The following is a 26,119-nucleotide window of genomic DNA, read 5'->3' as shown; positions in this document are numbered from 1 at the left end:
GTGTTTGGGGGGGGATTTTTGTGTGGAAGGTATTAGCCGAGAGGCCTTAAGACTCGGATCCAGCTCAGGGCCCGGGTCAGCGTTACTGCTCGTCTCATCTTTGTGACAGCTCCGGATGGTTTTTATTTTATTTTTCTCCCTTCTCGATGGAGAGCTGGCTGCTGTGAGCGTTTAGAGTATTATACTTTCAGCCATAGAATGCACAATAAGCATGCACAGCAAAGTGCAGCTGCCATCCTGCCTTGTTCCTTGTATGAGATTCAGTTTGTATTGGTGTCCATGCACCCAAAAAAAAGCTTTTCTTTTTCTGTCCTTTAAAAAAATCGTTCTTATCACTCCCCGGCTGAGTCACGACGTAACCTCCTCTCTTTCCTGTTTTGTGGGTCGACGGTGCGGTCAGTCATCTTCATATCTACACTGTAAATACCCCGTCTTGTTATTTCAAGTATAAAAACCTCATTATGCTTCTGCTCAGACTGTTCTACACCACCCGAAGCCTTGCCCCACATGTGTTAGATCAGATGTTCTTTTTAGCTTTGCTGAAATAAAACTGGATTAAAACACTTTTGGTTTGTGGTACTTCAAAAATGTAAAGAAGCGGTTCACAACACATGGGATGCATTTGAAATAGTTTTATTAACTATTTGTCAGGTCTTACAAAAATATGACAAAATAAATTAAAAGAAATAAATAATCCCATTCCCCAGTATTTTTCTTTAAAAGATCTTTTTTGTACAGTGGTACATTGGAAGAGCGTATGATGTTGTGTAAGTGAGGCTTCCATGAAAATGTCTCGTCTTTGAGGTTCGGGTCGGGCTGTAATGTAGCTGCGGTGAGTCTCGCCTGTTCACATCCACTCTGAAACACAAACATTAATACGTCCATTCAGTCCTTTCCTGCTTATTCCGAATGAGACAGACGATGTCCGAACTTTTCAAAGAAGCTGTTCTGATAACGAGTCCGAGCTTGTGTCCTGATGCAGGCGATGCCTGCGCCGTGACGCTGCCGTTCCTCCAAACGTTACAGATCTCCGTCGCAGAACATGTTTCACTGCAAAAACGAAAAAAGTAACAAGCCGATGTCTGTTGTGATGCTCTTCAGCTTTACCTGAATAAGGTGGGAATGCACACATGGAAGTGACCTCGCTCGGCATCGGCGGAGCTATTCAGCGCACCAGTTCTGCTTCTCTATGGGACTTTTTCAAACGATGGACTCTTACGCACCATGAAGCCACTTATCCCTGAAATCCTGATGCTGCAAGAATATCAAGGGTTTTTAATGAGACTGTGCTCAGCTACGTCGTCACCGTCTCGCTCTGCTGCTCTTAAGATCACACCCTGATGATGTCACGTTTCTCTTAGCCTCGGCCTTCTCCATTTACATTTATAATGAACAGTACCTTCCAAATATTCCTAAAAATGATAACATGACTGCACAGACTATTTCGGTATTGCATTTGATGTCAGTAAGAACTTTTTGCCTCCCGGAAAGAACATTTTTCGTCTCTTCTGCAGGCGTGTGAGCGAAAAATGGACCAGACTTCTAAAACTAACACATTAAAGCTGTAACAGAATACAAAAACCTGTTAAGCCGATGCAGGTCGGGGCAGGTTCTTAACATTAAATAGGAAACAGGCGATCTGAGAGAGCTGACACTAAAACATAAAGGGAAAGAAAATGCATAGAGTGGATGAGGATGATGCGCTGGAGTTGGGGTTTGAGGTTGGGTTAGTGTCGAGCTTTAGTACTACACGTCAACTTCAACGCTGTGTTATTGCCCAAATCCTCGCCGGAGGTGAACGTGTGGAAATGCATAGTTAATGTTTCCGTATCTCGGCAGTGCGGCGGCTTCTGAATCCTCTCTGTGTCTCATATCATCATAAACTTGTCAGACTGCTTTAATTTTGCTGCCTGTGGTGACTAAATAACCAGCGCCACCTTCTGGAGACCCCGCAGAAGTGAAATACCAGCTAAGGGTAGATGCTGGGCTCATTGAAAATACATGGATCATGCAAACAATATGCAAAGTACAGTACTGTGAAAAAGTTTTAGGTACTCTAAGATGTTTGTATGTTTTTGTAAATCACATGATGCCATCCTGCTTTTTGAAAAATGACGATGACCTAAAATGTATCTTCAGTGGGAAAAGGGAGTCCTGCAACGCATGCATTGGTCCCTGCAGAAGCTCTGTGGTGACGTCATCAAGTGAGCCAGTAAATGCATGAAGAGAGACACAGCCCGACTCCAGAGAAGGATTCTGGGTAAGATCTCATAATGACTGAGCGACTGTGTAGTCAAATGAAGCTCCCACTAATGTAGGGTTTTTCTATTTACCGAACTCCTGTCAGGTAAACTGACATCTTTCAAAGTATTCTCACATATTTTAGTGCCTAAAACCTTTATAGAGTACTGTACGTCTTGGGTTAACAGTATAATCTGAAAAGTTCTGCACTGGTTAAAAAAAAAGGGAATTTCCATCTTCTGCCAATAAAAACAGCTGTTCAAGAAGAAAAGAAAACGTGAATATTTTGAAAGCTCGTTGCTGCCGACTGCATGCACCATGTGAAAGGGGGAAATGAACAGAAATGCATTTTTTGCATAATGATGAGGCAGGCTGGTGTGGGCCCTCTGTGCCGAGGTGGTTTCTATGCAGGGCGTCAGGCTTTAGTGCAAATGTTACTTCTTTAACTCTGTGCTCGTTTGCCAAGTCTAGCTGGAGTTTGTGGCATGAGGCACCATCTGTGTTTACAAGGCGCTCTACGGACTCGGATGGAGAACAGCATGCAACGGGCATCTCTGCTCCTTTTCCTCGAAAACTGCTCGCTCTTCCAAAATACTGTGATTTTTACGACTTACTAAGCTCGCCGCTTTCTATTGGCGCAAACCGGGTTCTGCAAAGCTCAGACCTCACCTCTGCTTTGAAAATAAAGCTGGTGATACATCAGGGGCGACTGTTAAGGAGGGGCTTATGCGATGATTGACACTTAATAAAAAAAACAAAAACACTGACTCATATTGCTTTTCCACTCTTCAGCTTCAGCACGAAAGCGAAGGGCCCAACAACTCGTCGCAGTTTAAAAATGAGAGCGATTTCTAACGATCGCTTGTGTGGTGACAGCTAAAAAACACTCAGGAATTATCTGATGTACAATCTCTAATCCGTTCGTACCGCCATGTAAGCTTTTTTTTCCCTTAAACTCCTCCCCTCCACGACAGACTGTTGGTGTGAAGCCACCGAGATGTTTACAATTTCTGACAAGAAGAAATCAGGAAACAAAGCTCTGCTTTAAAGGCGTAAAAATATTAGAAACGCAGCTCATGCATTTCTTTATGTATTGCAGACAAGGAAGAATTTGAATATTTGTGTGTGTGTGTGTGTGTGTGTGTGTGTGTGTGTGTGTGTGTGTGTGTGTGTGTGTGTGTGTGTGTGTTCGGTCATGATAGAAGGGCTTTCGTCTTTCTTACAAAGCCTGTTTTTTTTTGTTTCTTTCTCTATTTTATTTTTTTTGTCTCGCAGCAGAAAAAGCAAACCAGAACAAGTCTCGCCTCATCAGCTTCTGCTCTCCTGCACCGGCCTGTGACAGCACAGAGGGCAGGTCAGGCCTTCCTCACAGTAAACACGTCACCTGTTCAGGTGAGATGGAACCAAAGACAAGTTGCGCTTTTTTTGTCGTCGTTTTCTAGATTTTAAAACCAGCCGCGTCCAAGTCTGACGAATGTCCGTTCTCTGCGCCTTCCCCTCCGGGTGAGGGGATCTCGTCCGGAACGCCATTCAAGTCAGACCGGGAAGGCTGTCTTTCTGTCGTCAGCGATGATGACCCCTCTCCTGACCTGGGCAGCGGAGCTCCGTTCGTGGAAGTCCCTCCCTCGGATTTCCCAAAGTTAAACAATTTCCCGGGGTTGAAGGCTTTATTGGGTGACTGAGAACGCTCCTGAGAGCTGCTACCTGATAATGACGATGATGACGGCGCCGCTGTCGCCGTGGCGCTGGCAGACGTGGTGCCGGCGGCCGCAGAAGCCGCAGCACCTTCCCTCTTATTCTCAGGCGACTTGAGGAATTTGAAGCTCAAGAAGCCGGGCAGTTTTGGCTCGCTGCCCGTGGGTGACTGTGGGGAGCGGGCGCCACCCGAGGAGAACTTGCTCTGCAGCGGGATGATCTGCTTCAGCTTCATCACATTATTATTGGCCAACAGGGAGCTGGGCCTCTTGGGCTTGTCCGACCCGCCGCTCCCTCCTCCGCCTCCACACCCAGAACGTGATTTGCTGCCGTGACCTTTGTCGTGGTGGTGATCCCCCGAAACGTCGCCTTTGCTGTCGTCCCGCTCCCTCTCCCTGCGAGCCATGTGCTCTGCCTGCCTTTGCCTCTCCTCCTCCTCCCTCTTCCTCCTCTGCAGCTGCTGGTAATGCTGCTGCGCCTGCCGCTCGTGCTTCTGCAGAGGAAGGGAAACGTTCTCACAATGCATTCATAAAGAATCAGCAGTAGTCAACTACTACACTACCGCAGCGCGACTTGTCTAAAAGCCCTTACTGCAGTCAGAATCTTGCATTAGTGCTCCCGGGGCAGCTACAAGCTAATCTCTTTTCCTGTGTTGTGCAGCACAGCTGACAACCTTTACAGTAACAGTCATTTTGCTACAATATCAAAGCAACTTTAGTCATTTATTTCCAAAAAGAAACAACTGCAGTGCTGTAGCATCATAAGGTTAATGAGGGAGACTTTAAAGGGCTTCTTCGAACTCCCTGAAGTCACCTTAAAGGCCTCCCTGCGCTGGTAATCCAGCTTAGCCATCTCCTCTTTGACCCATGTAGGAATGTCGGGAATAGCCACATGGATGATGTATTTCAACAGGATGGCAAAGTGCTGCAAACAGACAGAGAGGTGGAAAACAAGGAAGGTGAAGTCAAACAATTATACAGTAATTCACATACAGTAAATAGGACACGGTGCCTCAAACGCCCTCTTTAAGCAACTTGTCACTTGAGGTCATTCTTGCAACATTTGGGCTCAAACTTCTTTATCAGGCCAGCACAGAGCTGCAGGCTGTTGACCCCTCTGGATGCAGACGGCCGGCACAGTGAAGCACAGCCTGTTTCTAAATATGTGACAAGCTGTAGCAGCAGCGTTGTGCACAGACGGTTTCAGGCTGGAGAAACTGATCAGGAAGGCTAGCTCTGTGGTCGGCATGAAGCTGGTGACAGTGGCAGAGAAAAGGACATTAAAGAAACTGCTGGACATTATGGACAATGCTGGGCATCCTCTGCACACGGCCATAAACAACCAGAAGAGTCTGTTCAGTGACAGGTTGCTTCTCCCAAAGACAAGAACTAACAGACTTAAAAACTCCTTTGTCCCACACGCCATCAAACTGTTTAACTCCTCTCTGGAGGGGAGAGGGAGGGGAAACAGGGGGACAAAGGAGGGGGGAACAACTAAGCTGTAGTGCCTCTTCACCTCACTGTACAATACCTTGTGCAATACTTTTTGTAAATAGTCAACAGTGCAATAGACTCAATACTTGAAATGTGCAATTCACTTGTATTTTTATTTTTTTATTCCTATTTATTCTATTTATCCCCTTTGTATATTTTATTTATATTTGTTTCTGTATTTATATATGTGTGTGTGTGTGTGTGTGTGTGTGTGTGTGTGTATATATATATATATAACAATTCTGTAACTGTAACTTCGGTCGTTGCTGTGCTTTTTTTGGAAGTCGAATTTCCCAGAGGAACCCACCCGAGGGATTAATAAAGTTCTATCTTATCTTATCTTTCAGTTCCTTTGTTCACGCGTTTGGAGAGTTAAAACTGGTTTGATGTCATGACTGGCCGCCAATCTCATCTTCCTATTAGTAAACTATTTCCTGGGCTTCTACTTCATTACGTGTCATGAAAGTGAAATCTGTGTTAAACAGTTTACCGACTGATGAAGTGGTTTGAGTAAATGTTCTGTTAAATGTCCGTCCCAGTCTTTACAGGTAGGACAACTGTGTGACGGGAAAAGACTGAAAGAGCGCCGCTGTGTTTCAGACTGAGCAGGAAGTAGCTGCGGTACCTCGAGGATGACGATGGAGATGATGGCCATCTCAGGGCTGAGCCATGGAAAGAGACGCTGTAGCTGACCACACTGACCAATCAGGTAGCAGTTCACTATGATGGCAATCAGGCCCATGGCTTCCATCGCAGTCTGTGAACGGGAAAATAAAAGCTTTCCATTTTTTTCTGACTTTGTGCTTTGCTCTTAAATCAAGTTCAGCCAGACTCTGATTACTGATGAACTTGATTGGTTTGTTAACAGTAATGCCGTTTGTGTGTTAGTCAGCTCCCCATGTTCACACAGTGCATTTCTTACCTGCCACTGGCCGATGCTCTCCACACGGACTCCAAAGGGCCTCTGCAGGCCGGTGCAGAGCTTAAAGGCATCACTGCGGATCTCAATGATGTTGTTGATGAGAGCGCACATGGCAGCCAGAGGAAAGGCAGAGGAGAAGAGCACCACGTAGCCAAACTGGACAAACATCTCCTGGTAGTCTTGGAAAGTGTCCTAAGAAGGACAAAGTGGAGCAATAAGCCAAATGCAGTCTGTACAGTACGTGACTACATGGCTGCTGCGGACGACGCTGCATTTTCTGTGGACTAAACTCATTTGTAGATGAGATATATAAGATATAATAAGATATGGCAGTCATACAAGCATTTATAAGGTCTGTAGGATTCATGTTGTAGTTCTAGGATTCAAAGAGTGACCAGTTTTTAAAGAGAATAACAGAGAACGAGTCGTTCTGCCTGTAAACACCAGATGTTTAGAATGAACTTGTCACGGTCTGCGGAGACAGGCCATGTGGTGTAGGGGTGCAACGATACACAAAATTCACGGTTCGGTTCGATATTTTTTCGATACAAAACAAATGTTCATGCCTTTTTAATTTGTCATTTATTAAAATTATAAATATATATTTTAACTCAAAAGTACAGTTTTTAAATTTAATGTTGCTGAAACAAAAGTAATTAAAAAAATAAATATATCTCAGGGCTCGCAAAATTTCAAAATCCCTGGTAGCCCTTCGGGCAGGGACTCTTCAGTTTTTGGTAGCCCAAAATAAATTTAAGCAGCCCGAATAAAAAAGAGAGCAATTTTTTGATTGATGTTTTGTTTCCTTTACAATATTATACATTAATGTATAATATTGTAAAGGAAACAAAACATTAATCAAAAAATTGTTGAAAAACAAATCACAACATTGTATAAAAATTACAATCATCAACTCAAATACTTGGTTCTAATTGAACAGAAATTTCTATGAACTTGTAAGAACTGTGTAGGACATGAATCAGTCTGTGTCAGAGCCTGAATTTGAAATTTCCACTGAAGTCACGGGTAAGAGACAAATGGAACCAAGATCGAGGCCGTTTGCTTTTTGAAGTTTGCAAAGACTGCTAAATTGTGCCAGTGGTAGTTCACGCAACATAGTAGCTGTTCTAAACAGATTTTTCAGGTTTATTTTTAGTCTGTTATTTGCAATTGGTGTTTGTTCTGGGAAAGATATTGCAGACTGAGCAATAATGCATTTCTTGCATTTCTCATGGGTTCTAATGGGGGCCTTTCTTAAAATGACTGGTCCCAGTAACAAAGGCACTTGTCGACTCAGAAATCGAGAGAAATCCAACAACACACCCGGCAGAACATTATGTTATTTACACGGGTGCACATAAGTGGTCCACATGTGCGCATTCGCTGTCAAAATAAAAGACGCACCAGATAAGAAGTTGCAACGCGCGTTTGCGTCCATATAAAAAGCTGTTTTTGTCCACTAGAGTGGGATTTTCACGGCACATTCTGCACCACATCTCTGTGCGTTCATCATTTGTTTGAAGCCAGCTCACCTCCTGCAACCACTTTTCCGAGAATACGCGCTTCTTTTGTGGTTCGGACTCCTTTTGACATTTGTTTGGAGGTGGAGGAAAACCAAAGTAATTGCTTAAAGGAGCTTCTTCGACATCTTTAAGAGTTCTAAACAAATGTCTGTCCTCCTCCTGAAAATCTTATGTATGCAAACACGCGTTGCAACTTCTTATCTTGTGCGCGTTTTTTTTTTGTTTTTTATTTTGACAGTGAATGTGCACCTGCGGACCACTTATGTGCAGCCCTGGTTATTTAGCTCGTCATATTGCAGCCACAGAAATTCTTTTGTCCATGAAACCATAAAGCTGCACTTTCTTTTTGCCTTATAGTCTGATTTGTCATAACTTCTCCGTTTTGTGGTAAGCTTTTCTTTGGCTGTCACTTCTTCACCCTGACCTGTCTTATTTGGCTCAGCAGAACTAAAATATATATCCTGCTGCTTTTACACACACACTCACACATAACGCTCAGCGATTCTCTGCGCGATCAACCTCTCACATGTTTAAGCTGCGGGAGATTTCACTTGTCATGTTTGCATAGTAAGCAAACGATTAATAAGACGATGTCAGAGGAATTGGTGCACAAATTATCATCACTCACAGATCAGTGCTGTCGCTCTCTATACACAGTTCGCACGATTGCAAAGTGAAAGCAAAAAAACAAGCGCAAATTCAAACGCGATTTCAATATGTCACATATTGACAGTGGCTCACCGATGCCAATGACATAATTACCCAGCTACATTTCTGAAAGAATGCAAAAGCATTGACATATATTTTTGCTTCCTACAATAGCCCGACGGGCAGGGAAGAGATAGATTTTGGTAGCCCGACTGGAAAAATCGCTAGCTCCGGGACGTTGGGCAGGCGATTTTGCGAGCCCTGTATCTGATTGAGAAATCACTCATCTTTGGAAAAGAGAGTTTATTACAGAGAAATGGCTCTTTCCAAAATAAAAGCTATACTATCCGCTTCTTCTGGGCTATATTCTCAGCAGCATATTGTAGCGGGTCAGGGCTGTTCGGGGTTCTGTTTGTACAGTTATGTTTTGTTTATGTTGCCATAGTGACGGGTGACGCCCTCTCGCTGCGACGGTGTGTCCTTCCGGGGTCAGAGGGCGCCCTGTGTGTTGTTGTTGTTGCTGTGCGGTTGCCGCGCTGAGCAGTTAGCTAGCGGCAGTGTTCTTCTGCAGATGTCAATAAACGGCTGTGCTCCCCGGTTAGCTCACGGGAAGCAAGACCAAACGACACCTCCGTCTCCTCCTTGTCTGAGCTCGCCACAATATTAAACATATCAGGTCCCCATAAGGAGAATCCTGTGCTAACAGCTGTCTAAATGACTCGGGTAAAGTTAGTAGCATGCTTGTTGTTTTTGTCTGCTTCCACTTGTCTTTGCACTAGGATGATGTCGGTGTAAATGTGCAGTCATATTCGTTGTGTTCCCACTAGTGCTGTCAGCGTTAATCTCGTTGAAATGACGTTAACACCACAACACGGCAAATATCCGTTAACGAGCTACCCCTGATCACCCCGCGTGGGGCTAGACGGCTAACAAGTTAACGAGCTAACTGCCTAACACACTAGTTCCCACCCATGTAATTGAGCATTGCGTGGCACATCCAACATACTGTTTTACTTTAGTCCATGAAGCGCTTACCTTCAGGATCATACGTCACATGAAAACCAAAATAGTTCCAAAGGCCAGATCTGAATGAGGGTGGGGGAGGTTCAATTTGCCATGTTGCAACGAGCTTAACTTCTGTCTCGCTAGCTTGCCCTGCGCTCTTCTTTCTGACTATGCTGTCTGTGTTGAATGCTCAGTGGATCTGCGCTCGACAGTGCAGCCTAGGCGGAGTAGTCGAACACAGATCCACTGAGCGCTCAACACAGACAGCATCGTCAGAAGGAAAGTTGATAAAATAAATTACAAATTTTGTATTGTTCGATACATATGCGTACCGAACCGAAAGCACTGTATCGAACGGTTCAATATCGTTGCACCCCTAATGTGGTGGTGTGTGTGATGGACCCAGGTGCGTACACGGGAGTGAACTTAACAGAAAGCGAGCCTTTATTATGGCTGAAGACAAAGTGAACAAACAAAGCAGGGATAGCGTGACTAAACTAGACTATAACTAAACTGGGAAAACTAGTACTGTGACAAACTAAGAAGACTCAGAGACTATGGTGATAACTGCAAAGACTGACCATGAAAACATGGAGGTGGGAACACAGACGACACGACACAGACTGAATGAAACACAGAGGCTGTATCCCGATTCAGGGTCTGCAGCCTTAAAGGCCGCATTGTAAGGCCGATTACGTCACATTGACGCAACGAAGGCTGTCCCAATTCAAAGGCTGCTCGAAATGCGGCCCTCAAATGCGTCCTTCATTTCCCTGAATTTTAAGGAAGTGGCGGTGAAGACTTCGTGGCCCAACATATCCCAGAATGCATAGCACGGCGGTGGGTGTGGATAATTTTGCCGAAAAAAAACAACAGATGAGGGGCGGCCGAAGAGTAAACTGTTAACGACCCAGGAAACTTTGGCTTACATCCACCGAGGTCTGCGGGGATGATTATCACACAGTCAACATCTGGTACTTATAAAGTACCGATTTTATAAGGTTCAAAATATCACATCACATTTGACTTGATTGATCTGAACCTCAGTGATAATAATGCTGCACTGAGCATGTAAAACTATGCAGGCATATAGTGATTGTAAATATCACGTTACTCAGTCACCTCTGATCACTTCTTCAAATGAGGTCAAACTTTCAAGAAAATCTCTGATCTTTAAAACGATACTAAATATCACACTACAGTTTGGGTCCAAATATGTCACATTTGACCTCTGACCTCACTTGCATTTCCCTTCTGTCAGTAGTCTAAGGAGCTTGGAAAGACCTCTCATCTGAGAAGCTTCTTCAGTTCTAAATGCGACTGGTGGAGAATCTCAGATTTAAGCCCTGTGGGAGTGTCCCAAAGAGTGCCATGGACCCCCTATTGATCCTCTACCCAATCACAATCAGCCAAGGTGTCAGTTGAGCCGTACGTGCAGGGTGAGTACATATGTGCACTTACTGAGTACGTCTGCATGCAGCTCTCCATCTCCGCCTGAGTGAGCGTGGTGCTCTCTCTCTCCTCGGGGGGATCCATCCACGATTCCCTTTTCGTTTTCGGCTCGACCCTCTCGGCGCTCCGGCCTCTTCTTCTGTGACGCAGCGACGCGCTGCTCTCAGATCCAGAAGGCAGCGGGCTGGCGGCGGCGGCAGCATCAGCGGCCTCAGCCCTGCCCCCGCTCGAGTCCTTCACATCATGAATTCCGTTGTCGTCGTCGTCGTCGCACATTTCGAACATCGAGGCCGGGTCCATTCCCTTTTCCACCATGGTGGGGCTTCCCTCCTCCAGAAAGCTGCTGTCCACAGGGGGCCCACTGCACGCCGCCTTTCTGTCCACCTTAACCACGACATCGCTGATCAGTTACATGATTCAACCTCTAAAGCGTGAACGTGCTAACGCAGGTCACGCGGCACTGTACCTTCTCTATGAAGCTCACTTTCCTCAGCTTCAAGCCGCAGTCGATCAAACTTTCCTCCTCCGTCTCTCCTTCGCTGAACCTCCCGCTGTCAGCCTCGTCCTTCTCAGCTCCCTCCTCCTCATCAGGCACTCCACATCCTCCGTTCAGACACTTCTTTTCCCTGAGAGCAGGTGAAGAGACAGATAAACGTCAGAGTAACTGTGTGCCAACCTGTTCTGGCAGTCTGTGCACTCGGTGTCTGATAGCTATGAATCATAACTGCATGCGGTGCGTGAACAATAGCGGAGGACGATAAAGTGTCGTTCTGTCTGCAGCCGAGCGGCTCTGCTTGTAGTGACTAACGCAGTAAGTGTTGGTGTGAATGACAGCTAAACACATGAACGTCACGGATCTTTCAGCACACGCTTTCTTTACTGCATCATCTTTACTGAACGGCTCAGAGCACCACCTTCTTTCTGGCTGCCCCACTCCAGGCCTGGTGCCCCTCAGTCCGGGTCCTGGCATGGTCTGGTCAGTGGGAGACGCCATGGCTTTTCCAGCTGCCAGCCGGGCGTATTTCAGCAGCACTGAGAGCAGCAGGTCCCACACGGCTCGCAGCGTAAGCTCTCCCAGCTTGTGACGCTCATACAGGTAAGGCTGCAGCACCTCCTTAACGTTTTGAAGGAACTGGCGTATGATGAGTAGAGTGGCCAGCATCTGACAAACACAAGGCAGAGAAACAGCTGCAGCACCCACAGATCACAGCGCACTGATTGGAGCATTTAAAAGAAACAAGACAGGATAGATGACAGTGGACAGAGCGCAGGAGGACTTAATAAAATAAGGTGAAAACATTTAAAATAAAGAGACATGTATGCAGACTGTGTGCTCAAGGCAAGCTCCGCCTGAATGGTTCCCTATTCCAAGCAGTAGGAGGGACCCTGTAATCGGGGGTCCTGAGGTGTTAGGCAGCAATCGCTGTGTCACATTCGAACTCTAAAAAGCACAGCAGCCTCTCACCTACAGACCTCGCTGCACACGGCAGACACGAACAAACCAACTAAACTGCTCCACCAAGCCGAGACACAAAGCGACGCACAATAATTACACCTCCGCCCTGTGACAGGCTCGAGTGAAAAGTTCATCAGTCTTGAAACTAAAGTTTCTTTAGACGCAGCAGTCAAGACGTGCGACGGGCTTATTTGTGGACAGCTGACTAGAAACCTCAAAGTTGTCATGTTTTCCCGGCTCTGTCACGGACGCTTCATGCAACAGGAGACGCTGCGGCACCCACGGCCCGGTCCCTCGTCCAAATACTTTGACCTGTGGGCGAACGGGAGGCGTCCAGAACAGGAACTGACGGGAAGCAGAACGGCTACAAATAAAATCTCATGCTGAGTCCAACACAGACACAGTTCTTTGTTTCTGAAAAAGTCATCTGGAAGAAGACATATACATTATGCGTGACAATAAGTACAGAGATTAAGATTAAACGGGTAACTGAACACAACTATACTCTTATCATTTTGGGATTCATTACCATTTTTTAATAAACCTTCATGTGAACGTGTCTCTGTGCACAAAGTATTTATTTAGCTTTACAAAATAAAGTTTCTTAAGAGTTTAATCTGGTCAAACTCAGTGATCTCCTGGTTTCTACAACAAAAAATGTTTCTTTGTTTCTCTGATCTTGTCAATAAGCACAGAAAAAGAAACCGAGTTGCATCAAACCATAACTGAGCTTTAACAGTCAAAGCCAAGAGTTTAATATGTCTTCAATCATATAATACACACACGCAGAGGTTAGACAGCGACTGCATCACCACAAAGCTCACGATCCATTGTTGCCTTTAATCTGAAAGCAGCTCCTTCAGGTCAAACGCTGATGCACAACACGCTGCGCAGAAGATGCTACAGCACAGAAACAGAGAGCATACAGGACATAATCAATAATGGACAGCACAGGGACTGAGAGGCGGAGACGCTGCTCTCTGATTGCTAACATCTCAGTCACGTAACAGCTGACGTCTCTCTCATCAACTGGAAACAAGAAAAGTCTCACGTGTTTTAAATGATTTTAGCCTTTCATGGTACTTCCAGTAAATCAGAAAGCTTTACCGACATGTGGAGAGCCTGAGCTGTGCTGGTGTAAACTGGGAAAACTGGGAAGTCAGCTGACATCGAGAGTCCGAAAGGTGGAGCAGATGGTGAGAAGCTGAGGGACAAGATGACTCACAGAGGGAAAAAAGCCCAAGAAAGAAATCCACAATTCCCATCACAAGGAATACCAGGAAGACCGATCTTCAGATGAAAGGACCCAATAGAAGAAGTAAGAAGAGGCGCGTTTTGAGAGTTGATGTCATTGAATATAAAGTTGGTTTTAGATAATCAGACAGTATCTGCTGACAGCTACAAAGTCCCAAGTCTCCCAAATACAGAGATGTAATGAAAACAGCCCTGCAGCCATTTAACAGCGTGGAGGTTTGGAGCTCCAGCACACGTTCTTTCCAAGCACACCTGCTCACCGATTGGCACCAAGCTGGCATGCAAAGGCATAACGGAGGTGGTCAGAAACAGACCTCTGACCTTCCCTACGCGTAACAGGGATCGTACTTTGTTCCCGAGCAAAGCCCTGAAGAACCAGGGAACAGAGACCACCAGCATCTTGATCTTCAGGGAGACGTGAGGCAGCACATTGACCCGGACCTGCCGCTGCAGACTCCTGATCAGAGACAACACCAGCAGCATCTTCCACAAACGGACAAACGCACGGATGTGCGGATTAATGACGACGTCGACGAGTGAGTGCGAGTGTCTGAGCGGCGGAAACGTCTCACCTCTTTCAGGCGCTCCATGTCTTTGAGGTAGAATCCGATGTAAAAAAGGCTGAGATAGGAATTTACAAACTGAAACTGCAAGAGACAGAAAGGCCAGGTGTGATTAAACAGGAAGAGGAATTAGCTCCACCCAATCCCACAGCAAAGGACGACACTTACAAGAACCATTTTGATGATGAGATTTTTCTCATAGGCACTCTGGAGTCTATAGTTTTCTGTGGAAACACAACATCAGCGTAACACACCTGGCGAGCCATTAAAAACATGCAGCACAGTAAAAGCTTCAATCATTGACTGCTTAATTAGTAACTAATGAACCGTAGAGCTTCACCCCTTTATTTGAGCGCTCAAAGCACTTCTACACACACTCACACACACTCACTCACTCACACACACACTCACACACTCACACACACTCACACACACACTGATGGACACATCGTGTCCAGACCGCAGGAACCTTCTGATTCGTGCGGCCTGCTCGACCTCTCGAGCCACAGCCAGCTCAGCGCTCAAAAGGAATTGCCAGCGATCCATAACTAATATTAATAACTAATATTAATAACTAATATTAATAACTAACATTAAGGACGCGACTTTCAGGAGATCATCTTGAGTAAGAGACGCTCTGCTCTGAATCTGCGGTTACGTTTTGCCGGCCTAGAAGCTCGGCGCTCACCCATGTCATTGAGCCAGCAGGCGATCTTCCTGTACACCTCATCACACGCAGTCACAGTGATAGCGAGCATGATTTTGGGGATGAAGCGAGCCAGCCGAGGCATTTCCTTGATCCCCATCACAAACTCCTGCAGAGACACAAATACAACTTCTCAGCCCCCAAAGGCAATAAACACTCCCATTCTATGAAGCGTGGAGTCTATTTGTTTATTATTAGTTACTGTCTGTGGTTTTTGGTTTCGTAGCTTCTTTAAAATGCTTCATTACGTCAAACTCTAAAAGAAATCTGACAAAAGAAGATGATTTTCTTGCGTTAAATTTGCTGCTGTATTCATCAAAGCGGGACACAACAAAGAGAACAGATGCTGACAGCTGGACTGACCTGCAGCTCAAAGCAGATGAGCATGACCAGGAAGACAAAACAGAGACAGAGGATACAGATGGGCAGGCTGACCAGCCACCTGAATAGACGCCTCCGCCACGGAGGATAGTAGAACTCCTCGCATCCCGTTATAGGACTGCAGCGCTTGATTCCCTGCAGACAGAGGATATGAAACAGCGTAAAGAGGAGAGGCTGGAGGGAAAACGCACAAAGCACTCATTTGAGTTCTCAAAGGTAAAATGTGAAGCGGAGCCTTCAGCCAGCCGTCACACAGGAGACTCGCTGCCTTTGTTGTTGGCTTTAAATGCTCCTTTTTGATAAAGACAATATTTTAGGGGTGGGTCAGGAGACCCTGGGCCCCACATTAGTGACGCTGTTAGATAATCACAGTAACATATTTGTTTTGTGCTTTTTCTCCTCTTTGCATTTGCACATGAAGAAGCACGTTTCACATAAACGGACTGTTTTCTACTCTCACTGCTCAAAGCACTTTAAACAACTCGCCTCATTGACTCACATCGACACTGTGGTGAAGTTCTCCTTCTTTCAGCTGAGGCAGCCGTCAAACATTAAACCCGTCCTGTTGACACTCTGATCTGAGCATTTACTGCAATTCATTGGCTTCCATTAAGTTTTGAACCCATTTTAAAATTCTTGTATTTGTTTTTAAGTCTTAATGGTCTCGCTTCTTATTATTTGTCTGAGCTGCTTCACCCTTACGTGCCGTCTCGTGCTCTTAGATCAGCTAGCTGTCCCAGAAACATTTTAGAAACCCCGAGGAGACCGAGTCTTTGCAGCTTTGTCTCCCAAAATGTGGAATGAGCTTCCTCTGGAGCTCAGGCAGGCTCCATCCCTCGCTGCTTTTAAAGCTCATTTAAAAACACACCTGTCCTCCTCGGCCCGTGTGAGTTGTCGTCTTTGTTTTTGCCCTGTGTACCCATTTATTCTTTTGTTCTCTTAGTTTGGTACAGCACGTTGATCAGCTGTGATGTTGTTTTTGAAGTGAAATTCTCACAAACACTGTTTATGCTTTTTGTACTGAAGTGCTTTCTATCTAACAGTCATACTTCATTATTTTCTTTCCCGAGGATTCGGCTGCAGGCTGGAGCAGCCAGCGATCAAACCACCGACCCTGCGATTAGTGGACGACCTGCTCGACTCCTGAGCTACAGCCACCCCAATCAATCAATCAATCAATCAATCAATCAATCAATCAATCAATCAATCCTCAGTTCCACTTCTGACATCTCCTTGTAGTGGAAGAGTAACTAAAGCTGTTCCCAAAGTACATAATTAAAGTTTTTGTGAATAAAGCAGAAGAAAAAAGGAAACTGTGCAGCTGTCAGCATCATTCTGATTCGCTCGCTATCATTGGTGAGCATTTAACAACAGGTCGTCTATTTTCAGCTGTAGTCCTGCAAGGATGTTTTCCCATAACAAGGACAGCATGTAACCAGTTTCTCCAGTGTGTTATACTGGGAGCTTCTTCATTTTTAAATATTATCTGGATATTTGCCCACTATAGAGCAAATATCACTCAGCTTCCTTACACGTTGGACTATTTGTTGCTCCATGCTCTGCTTTAAATCTGTCCTCCTGTTTCTCATCAGCTATAACTGAACTGAATCCACATCGTTCGCCTTTAATTCCTGTTGCAAAGCTTTGTTCAGTGTTACTCTGCTGCATTGTCTTTATCTGACGCTGTAAAGCACTTTGACTGAATCAGAGTTTAATTTCTCTCACCCGGAACTGAGGCCGTGGTTCCTCCAGGGACTCCGCAGGCGCGTCCAGCGTTCCCCACTTATACGCCAGCTCCGCCCCCCTCCGCTTCCACCGCTCCAGAAACAGAGTGGCCCACACCACATTGAAGAGGGCAAACACCACGCAGCAGATGTCCCGGCTCGTCTGAGGCAAGCATGCAGACATTTATCGGTTTGACTGGGCGGTGTCATTGTTTCCTTTTCCTACACAAGCACACGGCTCATCTCTGCTCACCTGATCGGACTCGGTGAGCATCCAAAGCACGAAACCGATCACGGCGGGATATAACATGGAGGTGGTGTAGAAACCCAGCCAGGCAAAATACATGGCAATCTTCACCCCGAAGTAGTCACAGATATCATCTGTTTGTGAGATCGATAAGATAACAGTGAGGCAAACAGCAAAGTCAGAGATGGAAACAGCGTAAAAGCGAGCTTTGATTTATTAACCTAACGGCTGCTTCTCACAAACAGCCTGGACCCAAGACTTCATCAGCTGGCTGAGGATCCTCTGCTCATGCAGAGGGAACACCTGCTGGATCACACCTCTCGCACTCAGCTCCGGGACTGCAGAGAGTAAAGCGAGCAGCAAAACATATTTAAGCAGATGATTTACTTTATTTAGTTAGAGAGAGAAGCACTCGAGGAGAGGAAACCATCAATCACACACGCCGCGGCCCGCTGAAGACAACGGAGCTTTTAGCTCTGATCACTTACTGATTGGCTGGCCTTCCAGGAAGCTGATGTTATGAAGCACCTCCCCTTGTTTGGCACGTAGGTTGTCCAGCCAGTATTTAATGATGCTCTGCCTCTCCTGCAGCCACCGGGAAGAGGAGGAGGAGGAAGCAACGTGAGAAAAACTTTTCCCAGTGTAGGTACCTGGGAATAACTGGAGTCGCACTGACCTGCGAGGTGAAGAAGCACAGCTCGCTCTCGATGTTCTCGTAGATGTAGTCCTCCTCGCAGGAGAAGCTCCGTGTTCCTCCGCCAAACTCGGGCTTCACTGCTTTCCTCAGTCCCATTTCCTCGGCGCCTCGCAGCAAACTGCACGACAACATCGGGCAGGTTTTTTTAAGCCGGCCTCAGACGCCCACGCTACACGTGTAATCTGTGTCATCTGCAGTGCATTAATCTCGTCTAATTAAATCTTTTGTTTCTAATTGCCTACGCGGCGACGCCCGGGCTCTCACTCTGCTGGTGGTAACACCGCACATTATGGAGGCGGCGAGAGGAATAATGGGAGTAATTGCATAGTAACAGCAACACGCGGTGTTGTCTCTCTTTTTACAGCTATGAGCTATAAACATGTATGCTTGCACGCTGGGATGGTCCTTTTTTCTTCTAACATGTTGGTTAAACTGATGATTGACACTAAAAATAATCCCAATAATCACCTGATTTATCTTAATCCACAACACTGCAGCACTTCTGTTTGGCCACTTTTCCACATTACTAAAAAAAACAGTGGTTTGTCCTTCAGCTGTAATGTCTGAACCTCATCTCATTTCCCATCATGCCTTCCTGCACATCTTCTATCCCCATGCTCTCGTCCTCTTTCATGCCCACGCTGTCTTCTCTCAGCCTCCCCTCTTCATCCATCGCTCTCCTCCCCTCCTTCTATCCCATCATCCTTTTTTCCATCTCCGTCTGTCCTTCCCGCCGGCCTTGTGCTGAAATCTCAATAATAATGCAGCTCCCTCTCTGTTCCCCGCAGGCTAAGAGCTCACCTCGCCCTCACATGTATATATAGTCTTTACACGCACGCACAAAGACATACGGCCGATGTGTAACAGCCATCCATCATGCAGCTCCATGTACTCGCAGGGGCAGCACAAAGAAGCACGGACGGCACCTGATGGATTACAGCAGAAATCTGAGGTGTAAGCTTGTGTTTCACGCCTGAATACTGCTTACAGCGCAGAACCGTCACAATAAAGGTGCTTGTGTGAGGAAGAAAAAAACGAGGCTTTATCTGTTTAAACCAACTGTTTAGTAATCGAAGCCAAAACCAGGAGGCCTTTTAGAGGTGAGCAGCTGCTGCCAGGAATCTTAATGAGATTCTCTCTTTTCTTATTTCATCAAAGTGTTCAGCTTTTTAACAAGAAAATACAAAAACACAAAGAGAGAAAGTCTGACAGTGAGGCTGTACGCAAAGCGTGGACAAAGCTAACCTTGTAAAGTAACACTGCTGATGGAGAGCTCTGCGTGTTTATGCTAATGTAGGTAATGCAGAAACTCAGCAGATCCAAATGGCAAACCGTAAACTGCCCGTCAGAGCAGCAGAATGAGTAACTGATGACATGTCAGGTAAGAAAATGTTCTGTTACAGCTGAATTTGCTGCTTTCAGTTAAATGAATGAAGCCTTTCTGAAAAAACGCACAAAACACTCCCACACGTACAGCTCCATCCTGACTCTTTCAGCGATGATAACAACACAACTATAAATCATGTGACGATATGAAAACATACTGAACAAATGGCACAGCTGGACATATCCAACAAAACTAAAACAGGAAAGGATTTTTCACGCTGCTTCATGGTGGACCGGGAATCAGTATCCGAGGGGAATTCAAGAGGACGTGGAGCACTTTCTGGGTTATGATTTCTACCACATAAAATGTAGGTCAACCGACCCCACAGCAGGTGTGTGTGTTTGTGTGTGTTTACATATCTTTGTCAGGACCAAATGAGTTTGAGACTCAAAATGTGGTTTTAGTGTCAGGGTTACGGTTAGGATTAGGCATTGATTTTTCATGGTTACGGTAGGGGCTAGGGAAAGCATTATCCCAATGAGATGTCCCCACAACAATATGAAAACACGTTTGTGTGTGTGTGTGTGTGTGTGTGTGTGTGTGTGTGTGTGTGTGTGTGTGTGTGTGTGTGTGTGTGTGTGTGTGTGTGGTCAAGCTGCACTTTCTTTGAGCTTTTCATCCAAAACCCACTGGCACACTTTTAAGAAGAGCACTCAGTCCATCCTTCCTCACCACCTTTCCTCACTGCTTCCTCTTTGCGTTTCTTTACCTTGCATCCTTTCTGCTTTTATCTCTCTCTCTCTCTCTCTGTCACGCCCGCTTGTCTCTCTCTCTTCTTTCCCACAATCTGTCCGCTCTTACTGCATTCACAGGTAAAAGGTTTATGTTAGATAAGCCCGTCGTCTAAAAGCGCAGTCAGCACAGAGGATTCAACATTTGTGGTGAAATGCAGCACGGGAGCAGCTGCCGCCCTGATCCCCAGATTGTATTTCTCTGTATTTATACGTCAAAGTCAGCACTGATATTAAAGTGACCCTGCACTCACCTGTGACTGTCTGTGACAGTGGGAGTGAAATCACAGCAAATCCACTACACAGAGGTTAGCATGATGCTAAAGCCTCTGGAAAACTTGAAAGACCAGCAGCAGAGGAGCAATGCTGAATCACCAGGCATCAGCTTCACTCGTGATTCACAGTGTACGAGCTAAACTGCTGCGCCTACTATAAGCTGCAACTACATTTAAAACTATGATAAACAGAGGCGCTGCTTCACACCGACACAGCACAGCAGGGTTATTCTCGCCTTTTACATCCCGACTCCCGTAGTAACGTTCAAAAATAACTACCCCTCGAGCCAGTGGAGGAAGAGGCGATATTAAGTAATATCTGCGATGGGTCGTTTGTTAATTATTGATCACAGTTAAAACAGCACCAACATCCCGAACTATGATATGTCTGAAGAAGCAGTGAAGGTGAGAACAAGCAAGTTCGATCATAAAGCTGGAATATTCTAATCATTTTAAAGGAGAGAGTGAAACATTGAACTAACTGATTAACTAAAAGAACAGTTTGATAATCAGTGCTGCGGTCCTACTGTCAGCAGCATCAGCCAACACATGGCCTGTATTTTTATAGCGCTTTACTCGTCCCTAAGGACCCCAAAGCGCTTTACACATCCAGTCACACACTGGTGATGGCAGCTACATTGCAGCCACAGCCACCCTGGGGCGCCCTGACAGAGGCAAAATGAACAGAAGCACGAACCAGAGGCTCCTTTCTGATTTGATTGGTTGATTTCTTACTTTTCATACGTAGCGGTGATGAAGAATGCGTAGACTCGCGTGTGTTTATGATGTCGGATCTGGATGATGAGCTCTGGGATTCCCAGTCGGATGTGGTTCAGTAGCCATAGTAACGTGTGGTCATCTGTAGTATCTGTAACAGGAAGTGGAAAAACAAAGAGTTCGTGTTGACGCCCCCGTAGGATCTGCCGAGTACTCCCACAGTCTTTGCTTTTATCTCTGAGCAGCAGCTGGAGGTGTGAGGTCATACTACTGAATCATCACGTTCTTCTCGGCCTGCAGGGCGCCAGCCTAAGCTTACAGCTGAAGGTGAAACTAGGAAATAAGAGCGCATCTAACATTTTTCCACCGACACTACAGTGACTGACTGAGCGTCACAGTAAAAGCTCGTGTTCACTGCAGTTATTGCAAAGTTAACATGTAACATAAGTCATATTGTATGCCACTGCCAATCAGCTCCCAACAGTCATCATGGTAAGTAAAGACCCTGCAGTCATGGGGAGAAACCCCGACAATCACATGATCCTCTGTGAGGCGGAACTTGGTGACAGTGGGAAGGAAAAACTGCCTTGTAACAGGAAGAAACCTAAAGCAGAATCAGATTCGGGGATGGGCGGCCCTCTGCTGGGACTGGTTGGGAGTGAGGGGAGCAAGGCAAGACTAAAGACGCCCGTGGAAGAGAGCCAGAGAGGAATAATAACTAATGATTAAATGCCAAATTGTGTTTAAACATACAGAGAGTAGAAGAAGAAACAGTGCAGCCCTCAGCAGTCTAAGTTAGATCTGATCCAGGTTTAACTTTAAGCTTTATTGAAAAGGAGCGCTGTAAGCCTCATCTTAAAAACAGAGACAGTGTCTGTCCCCTGAACATGAATTATTTCAGTTTTTGGGTCCATGTGATTGTTTCTGCCAAAACTGTTTCCTCAAGACATTCCCAGGACATCACAATGGGCCGAACAATACAAAAAGGACACAGATCCTCTGTGATAGAACAGAAAATTGTTCCAGCGTTTCAAACACGGGGATTACCCTCTTTTCCTACGTGAAAAGCAAATTAAAAAGTGATGATGAGCAGCAGCTCCACACTGAGGGTTAACTGCAGACATAGTTCTGTGTTTGTGATATGAAAGCTGTCAGTCAGGATTCTCACACGTATGAAAGCAGCAGGAATGTGTGTGTTTGATTGACCTGCAAATGTCATGAGGACGTCGCAGTTCTCTGTGGGCACCGTTTTCATCCAAGACTTATGAGACATGATGTGTCTTCCAGCCTGCAGCAGCCGCTTCCCGAACAGCTTATCTGAAAGACGGAGAGACAGACGGACAGTCAGACGGACCCACGGAGAGGGGGACAGTCACCTTTTCAAAGAGACAGGGTGTAAGCAGAAATGGCATTTTTAACATTTTCACACACCCCCGCCACCTGACCCCACTTTCTCCAAACCCTTACCCCTGCTGCCACAACACAAAGACACACACACACACACACACACACACACAAAGCTGTCTTTCTTGACAGGACAGATTTAAATGTCACACCGCTCTGACTCACAACACGACACTGACTGAAATAATCCTGCCCTGCCAAGACCAGAGGCCACACATTGTTCACCACCCTCTGCTATGATTTATCACACACACACACACACACACACACACACACACACACACACACACTTAAAGCGGTTATTTCTGAGTGCTGTGATATGTAATGAGTCTCAGAGACAATGCAATGCTCTGTACACACACACATGCATGAACTCGGTCTGTGTACATTTACTTCATCTCTGGTCCCTGAAGTCCAGAGCAAACTGGAAATAGCTCGACTGTCACAGTAATGTGACATTCAAAACGCTGCCAACTCCAGGCGGGCTGAAGGAAGACCAACACAATAAATTTTCCTCCCTGGATCCTGTAACATCGCTGCAATCTTTGCTGTCCCTGACACCTCGCTCATCTTTCAACAACCTCGCTGAAAAATCGGAGCCAGTGCAAAGAGTCAAAAGAAAGCCGAGTGAACTGCGATGGGCGTAAGCTCACATCCTGCTCAGCTGTCACAGGACCGTCTGTGTAAACTGTTTACGAGTCCTAAATAACAACGACAGCAGCGTGGAGAGGCCATCCCACAGCATCCCCCCCTTAATGAAGAGCAAAGTCAAGAAAGGTGGAATCGCAGTCATGAAAGTTTATTTTTGTATGTTTGAAGCAGTAAAATGAATCTTACAAATGTAAAAGCTCGTCAGTCTTATCAGTTCAGATATCACTTAAATGCTTTTAAAATGTGGCAAACAGGGAAGTGGCTGCTAATTTTATTACGGTGCTTTAACTCAAACTGTCACATTAATGCATCTCTGCGCTGCTGCCAGTCAGCGTGTCATCCTGCTTCCTGGAACTGTGAACAGAGGGACGCCCGGTGGGGCTTCGGGGAAAAAGCCACAGAGTGTATTTGCACATCTAGATTTGTTTTTCACCTTCACATTATGTATGCGCATCAGCACTGGATCAACGTGCACTATGAAGTCATCTCTGTATTCATGAAAGGTCATGAGATCTGCTGGTACAGTCCCTCAGTGTTTAAAGCTCTATTAATGCAGATTTATTTTTTTAAACAAAAAGAGCAAATTACCAGGTGCACCACGCAGGTGTTACAGGCACTCGAGCTGTTTGTTCATGTCGGACAGATCACCGATAAAACCTTCTGTAAGTCACACATCATGCACGCAGCACACTGTGCTGGGCTAACTACAACAAATACACTACAACACTGCACATGTGTAAGACGTATGAACAGGAAGCTTTGGGTGATTTTTAAAAATTTATTTAACCAGGAAAATCCCACTGAGATTAAAAACTGGCCAAGATGGCACCAGCGAGTATCTCGCAGTTACAAAAATCCTCCAGGATTCAGAGTTTTGATTTAAAAGCACTTAATGAAATGAATTCTGACGTTTTCCGGTCGTTCGGCAGCTCGTTCCAAGCTGAGGATGCTAAATGGACAAAAGCTCTTTTGTCAAGTTCAGTTTGTGCAAATTGAACAGAAAGCAACAAGTAACGTCGCGGACGAAGACGATAACGAGCAGCACGTTTCACTGCAAGCAGGAAACATTCTTTGGTATTATTAAGAATGGATGGATCCACCATAGTTGGATATTATGAAATATAAATAACAGCATTAAGGTTACGCTGTAGGAACAACACCTACTTTTTTACTGTTTTTATTAATTAAGGCCATTATTATTATTATTTATCAAATATATCCAGGAAATCTAAAGATTTGTCTGCCTCCTATCTGGTGTCTTTTGTCGAGAATAATGATTTCAGTACCAACATCAGTATTTAAAGAGTCCCTCGAGTACTTACGAAGAGGCTGCAACCGCTTTATCTGGTTCCACGCTGATTTTCCTCTGAAGAACATTTTTAAACATCTCAACAGGCCAAACAGGAGACGGAGGTGTTTGTCTTTTTATTCTTCAGTGCTTCTCCTGGATACTGAAATGTGACTGGTTGTTCCACTGTGCTTTAGAGGAGATGCTGCAGGCAGCGCTGCAACATGACAGCAATTCTAATGAGTCCTGTATTCATCGCTGAAGGCAACACACACACACACACACACACACACACACACACACACACACACTTGGAGCAGCTAACAGATTGGTTTCAACAAAGCTTCACTTCATGTGTCCCGATGTTTGATTCATACGTCGCCCGTCAAGGCTTGAATGCACAGACGGGCTCGTGCTGCAGCTTTGTGTTTGCACGTCCCCCCTTTGCTATAGAAATAACCCGCCTCTCATGTTCTGGGAATAAGTTGTTGTCAGTTTCATAGAAATGTATTTTCATCAAGCAGCACAAATGAGAGCACGGCCAGATAAGCAGCTATTTTTGGAGTGTTTTGAGGTAACGGTTTGTAAAACAGCAGCAAATAATAACGGTATTAAACAGGACCTGTGCAGTGAGGGTCGTGTGTTTGTTTACTCTTTTGATCCATATTTATCTTTAAACAACATCTCGGTAAAGACTGTGGAGCAGCTACACAGAAAAACAAAAGATCCCGGATGTCATTTTGGTCGGTGAGTCTGAGCTTGAAAGCCCCTTTGGCCTCGTAACAGAAACCAGGTCAGTGTGGACTCGGCTGGTCCAGGACTCGCAGTCGTACAGATGAATCCTGCATCACTCACGGCCTTCAGAGTCAGGCGGCTGCTGTGGGGCTTATCAGACAGCAGCCAGGCAGACATAACAAGCAGGGCGTCGTTCTGTGATCTGAGACGCTCGCTGAAGTGTTTCTCTGGGACGTCTGCGTGTGTGTGTGTGTGTGTGTGTGTGTGTGTGTGTGTGTGAACATGAGATATAAAGTATGAGATTAATGGGGTGTAATTCAGTCATGAAGTCAAGCAAAGCTTTTAAATGAAGGTCACAGACCTGATGTGTCTTCTCTGTGAGCAGTTTGATAACTGATTGCCATTTATGTAACCTTGAGCCTCCTTTAAAGATTTTGCTTTGCCAGGTAAAAGCACGTTTGTTTTTAAAGTTTTATGAACTTATTTCTTCCAAATGGGATAAAAGCTGGGACTGAAAGCAAGCAGCAACCTGCGCGCCTGAGAAATGAAGCCGGCAACAGTGACTCCATCAGGTACCAAACATGGTCACAGCACAAGTTAAGCCTTCAAACTCCATAAGCCAGCAAACTGATAATAATATGTTTTTATGTGTTATTGAGTTTGTGCACAAATAATTAATGTTCTTTCGTTTCTCACTCAGTCCGGTTAGACATGAGGTTTTTTTGTTCTCTGCCAAAAGATGTGCATTCAGGAAAAAGATCAAATGAACGTGCTATGGAAAAATAAGCCTCATTAAACTGTCTGAATAAGCAGATTTCAGTTTGAAGTCCTTGAAAACCTCATTTCAATGTCAAATATACAAGTGACAACGAATACGTGAATAAGGGCCCACACAGCCTGCAGACGGCTCGGCTGGCAATTTCT

The 26,119-nt window shown here is 45.4% G+C and overlaps 1 protein-coding gene across 3 annotated transcripts in view; it reads right to left on the bottom strand.

The window, feature by feature from the left end:
* Positions 1–617: 617 nt before the first annotated feature.
* The window catches only part of ano8b (anoctamin 8b), a 41,876-nt gene continuing 16,374 nt past the window's right edge, over positions 618–26,119 (bottom strand). For 2 of the 3 annotated variants that reach the window (XM_082511436.1, XM_082511438.1), the window contains exons 2-19: positions 22,324–22,434; positions 21,136–21,268; positions 17,987–18,125; positions 17,799–17,895; positions 17,532–17,648; positions 17,317–17,444; positions 17,065–17,226; positions 15,322–15,474; positions 14,941–15,067; positions 14,421–14,476; positions 14,262–14,336; positions 11,894–12,141; positions 11,446–11,605; positions 10,989–11,363; positions 6,352–6,543; positions 6,055–6,186; positions 4,750–4,860; positions 618–4,429 (exon numbers count right to left, since the gene is read on the bottom strand). In XM_082511436.1, the coding sequence (XP_082367562.1) occupies positions 3,680–4,429; positions 4,750–4,860; positions 6,055–6,186; positions 6,352–6,543; positions 10,989–11,363; positions 11,446–11,605; positions 11,894–12,141; positions 14,262–14,336; positions 14,421–14,476; positions 14,941–15,067; positions 15,322–15,474; positions 17,065–17,226; positions 17,317–17,444; positions 17,532–17,648; positions 17,799–17,895; positions 17,987–18,125; positions 21,136–21,268; positions 22,324–22,434 (3,266 nt within the window). In that variant the 3' untranslated portion in view covers positions 618–3,679. Of the gene's footprint in view, positions 4,430–4,749; positions 4,861–6,054; positions 6,187–6,351; positions 6,544–10,988; positions 11,364–11,445; positions 11,606–11,893; positions 12,142–14,261; positions 14,337–14,420; positions 14,477–14,940; positions 15,068–15,321; positions 15,475–17,064; positions 17,227–17,316; positions 17,445–17,531; positions 17,649–17,798; positions 17,896–17,986; positions 18,126–21,135; positions 21,269–22,323; positions 22,435–24,494; positions 24,571–26,119 lie in introns of those variants that run through there. The other variant, XM_082511437.1, reaches the window with a different exon arrangement.

Source organism: Aulonocara stuartgranti (assembly GCF_965226115.1).
Source record: "Aulonocara stuartgranti genome assembly, chromosome: 17".
Taxonomy (NCBI): domain Eukaryota; kingdom Metazoa; phylum Chordata; class Actinopteri; order Cichliformes; family Cichlidae; genus Aulonocara; species Aulonocara stuartgranti.
This window is presented reverse-complemented; position numbering and strand designations above follow the sequence as displayed.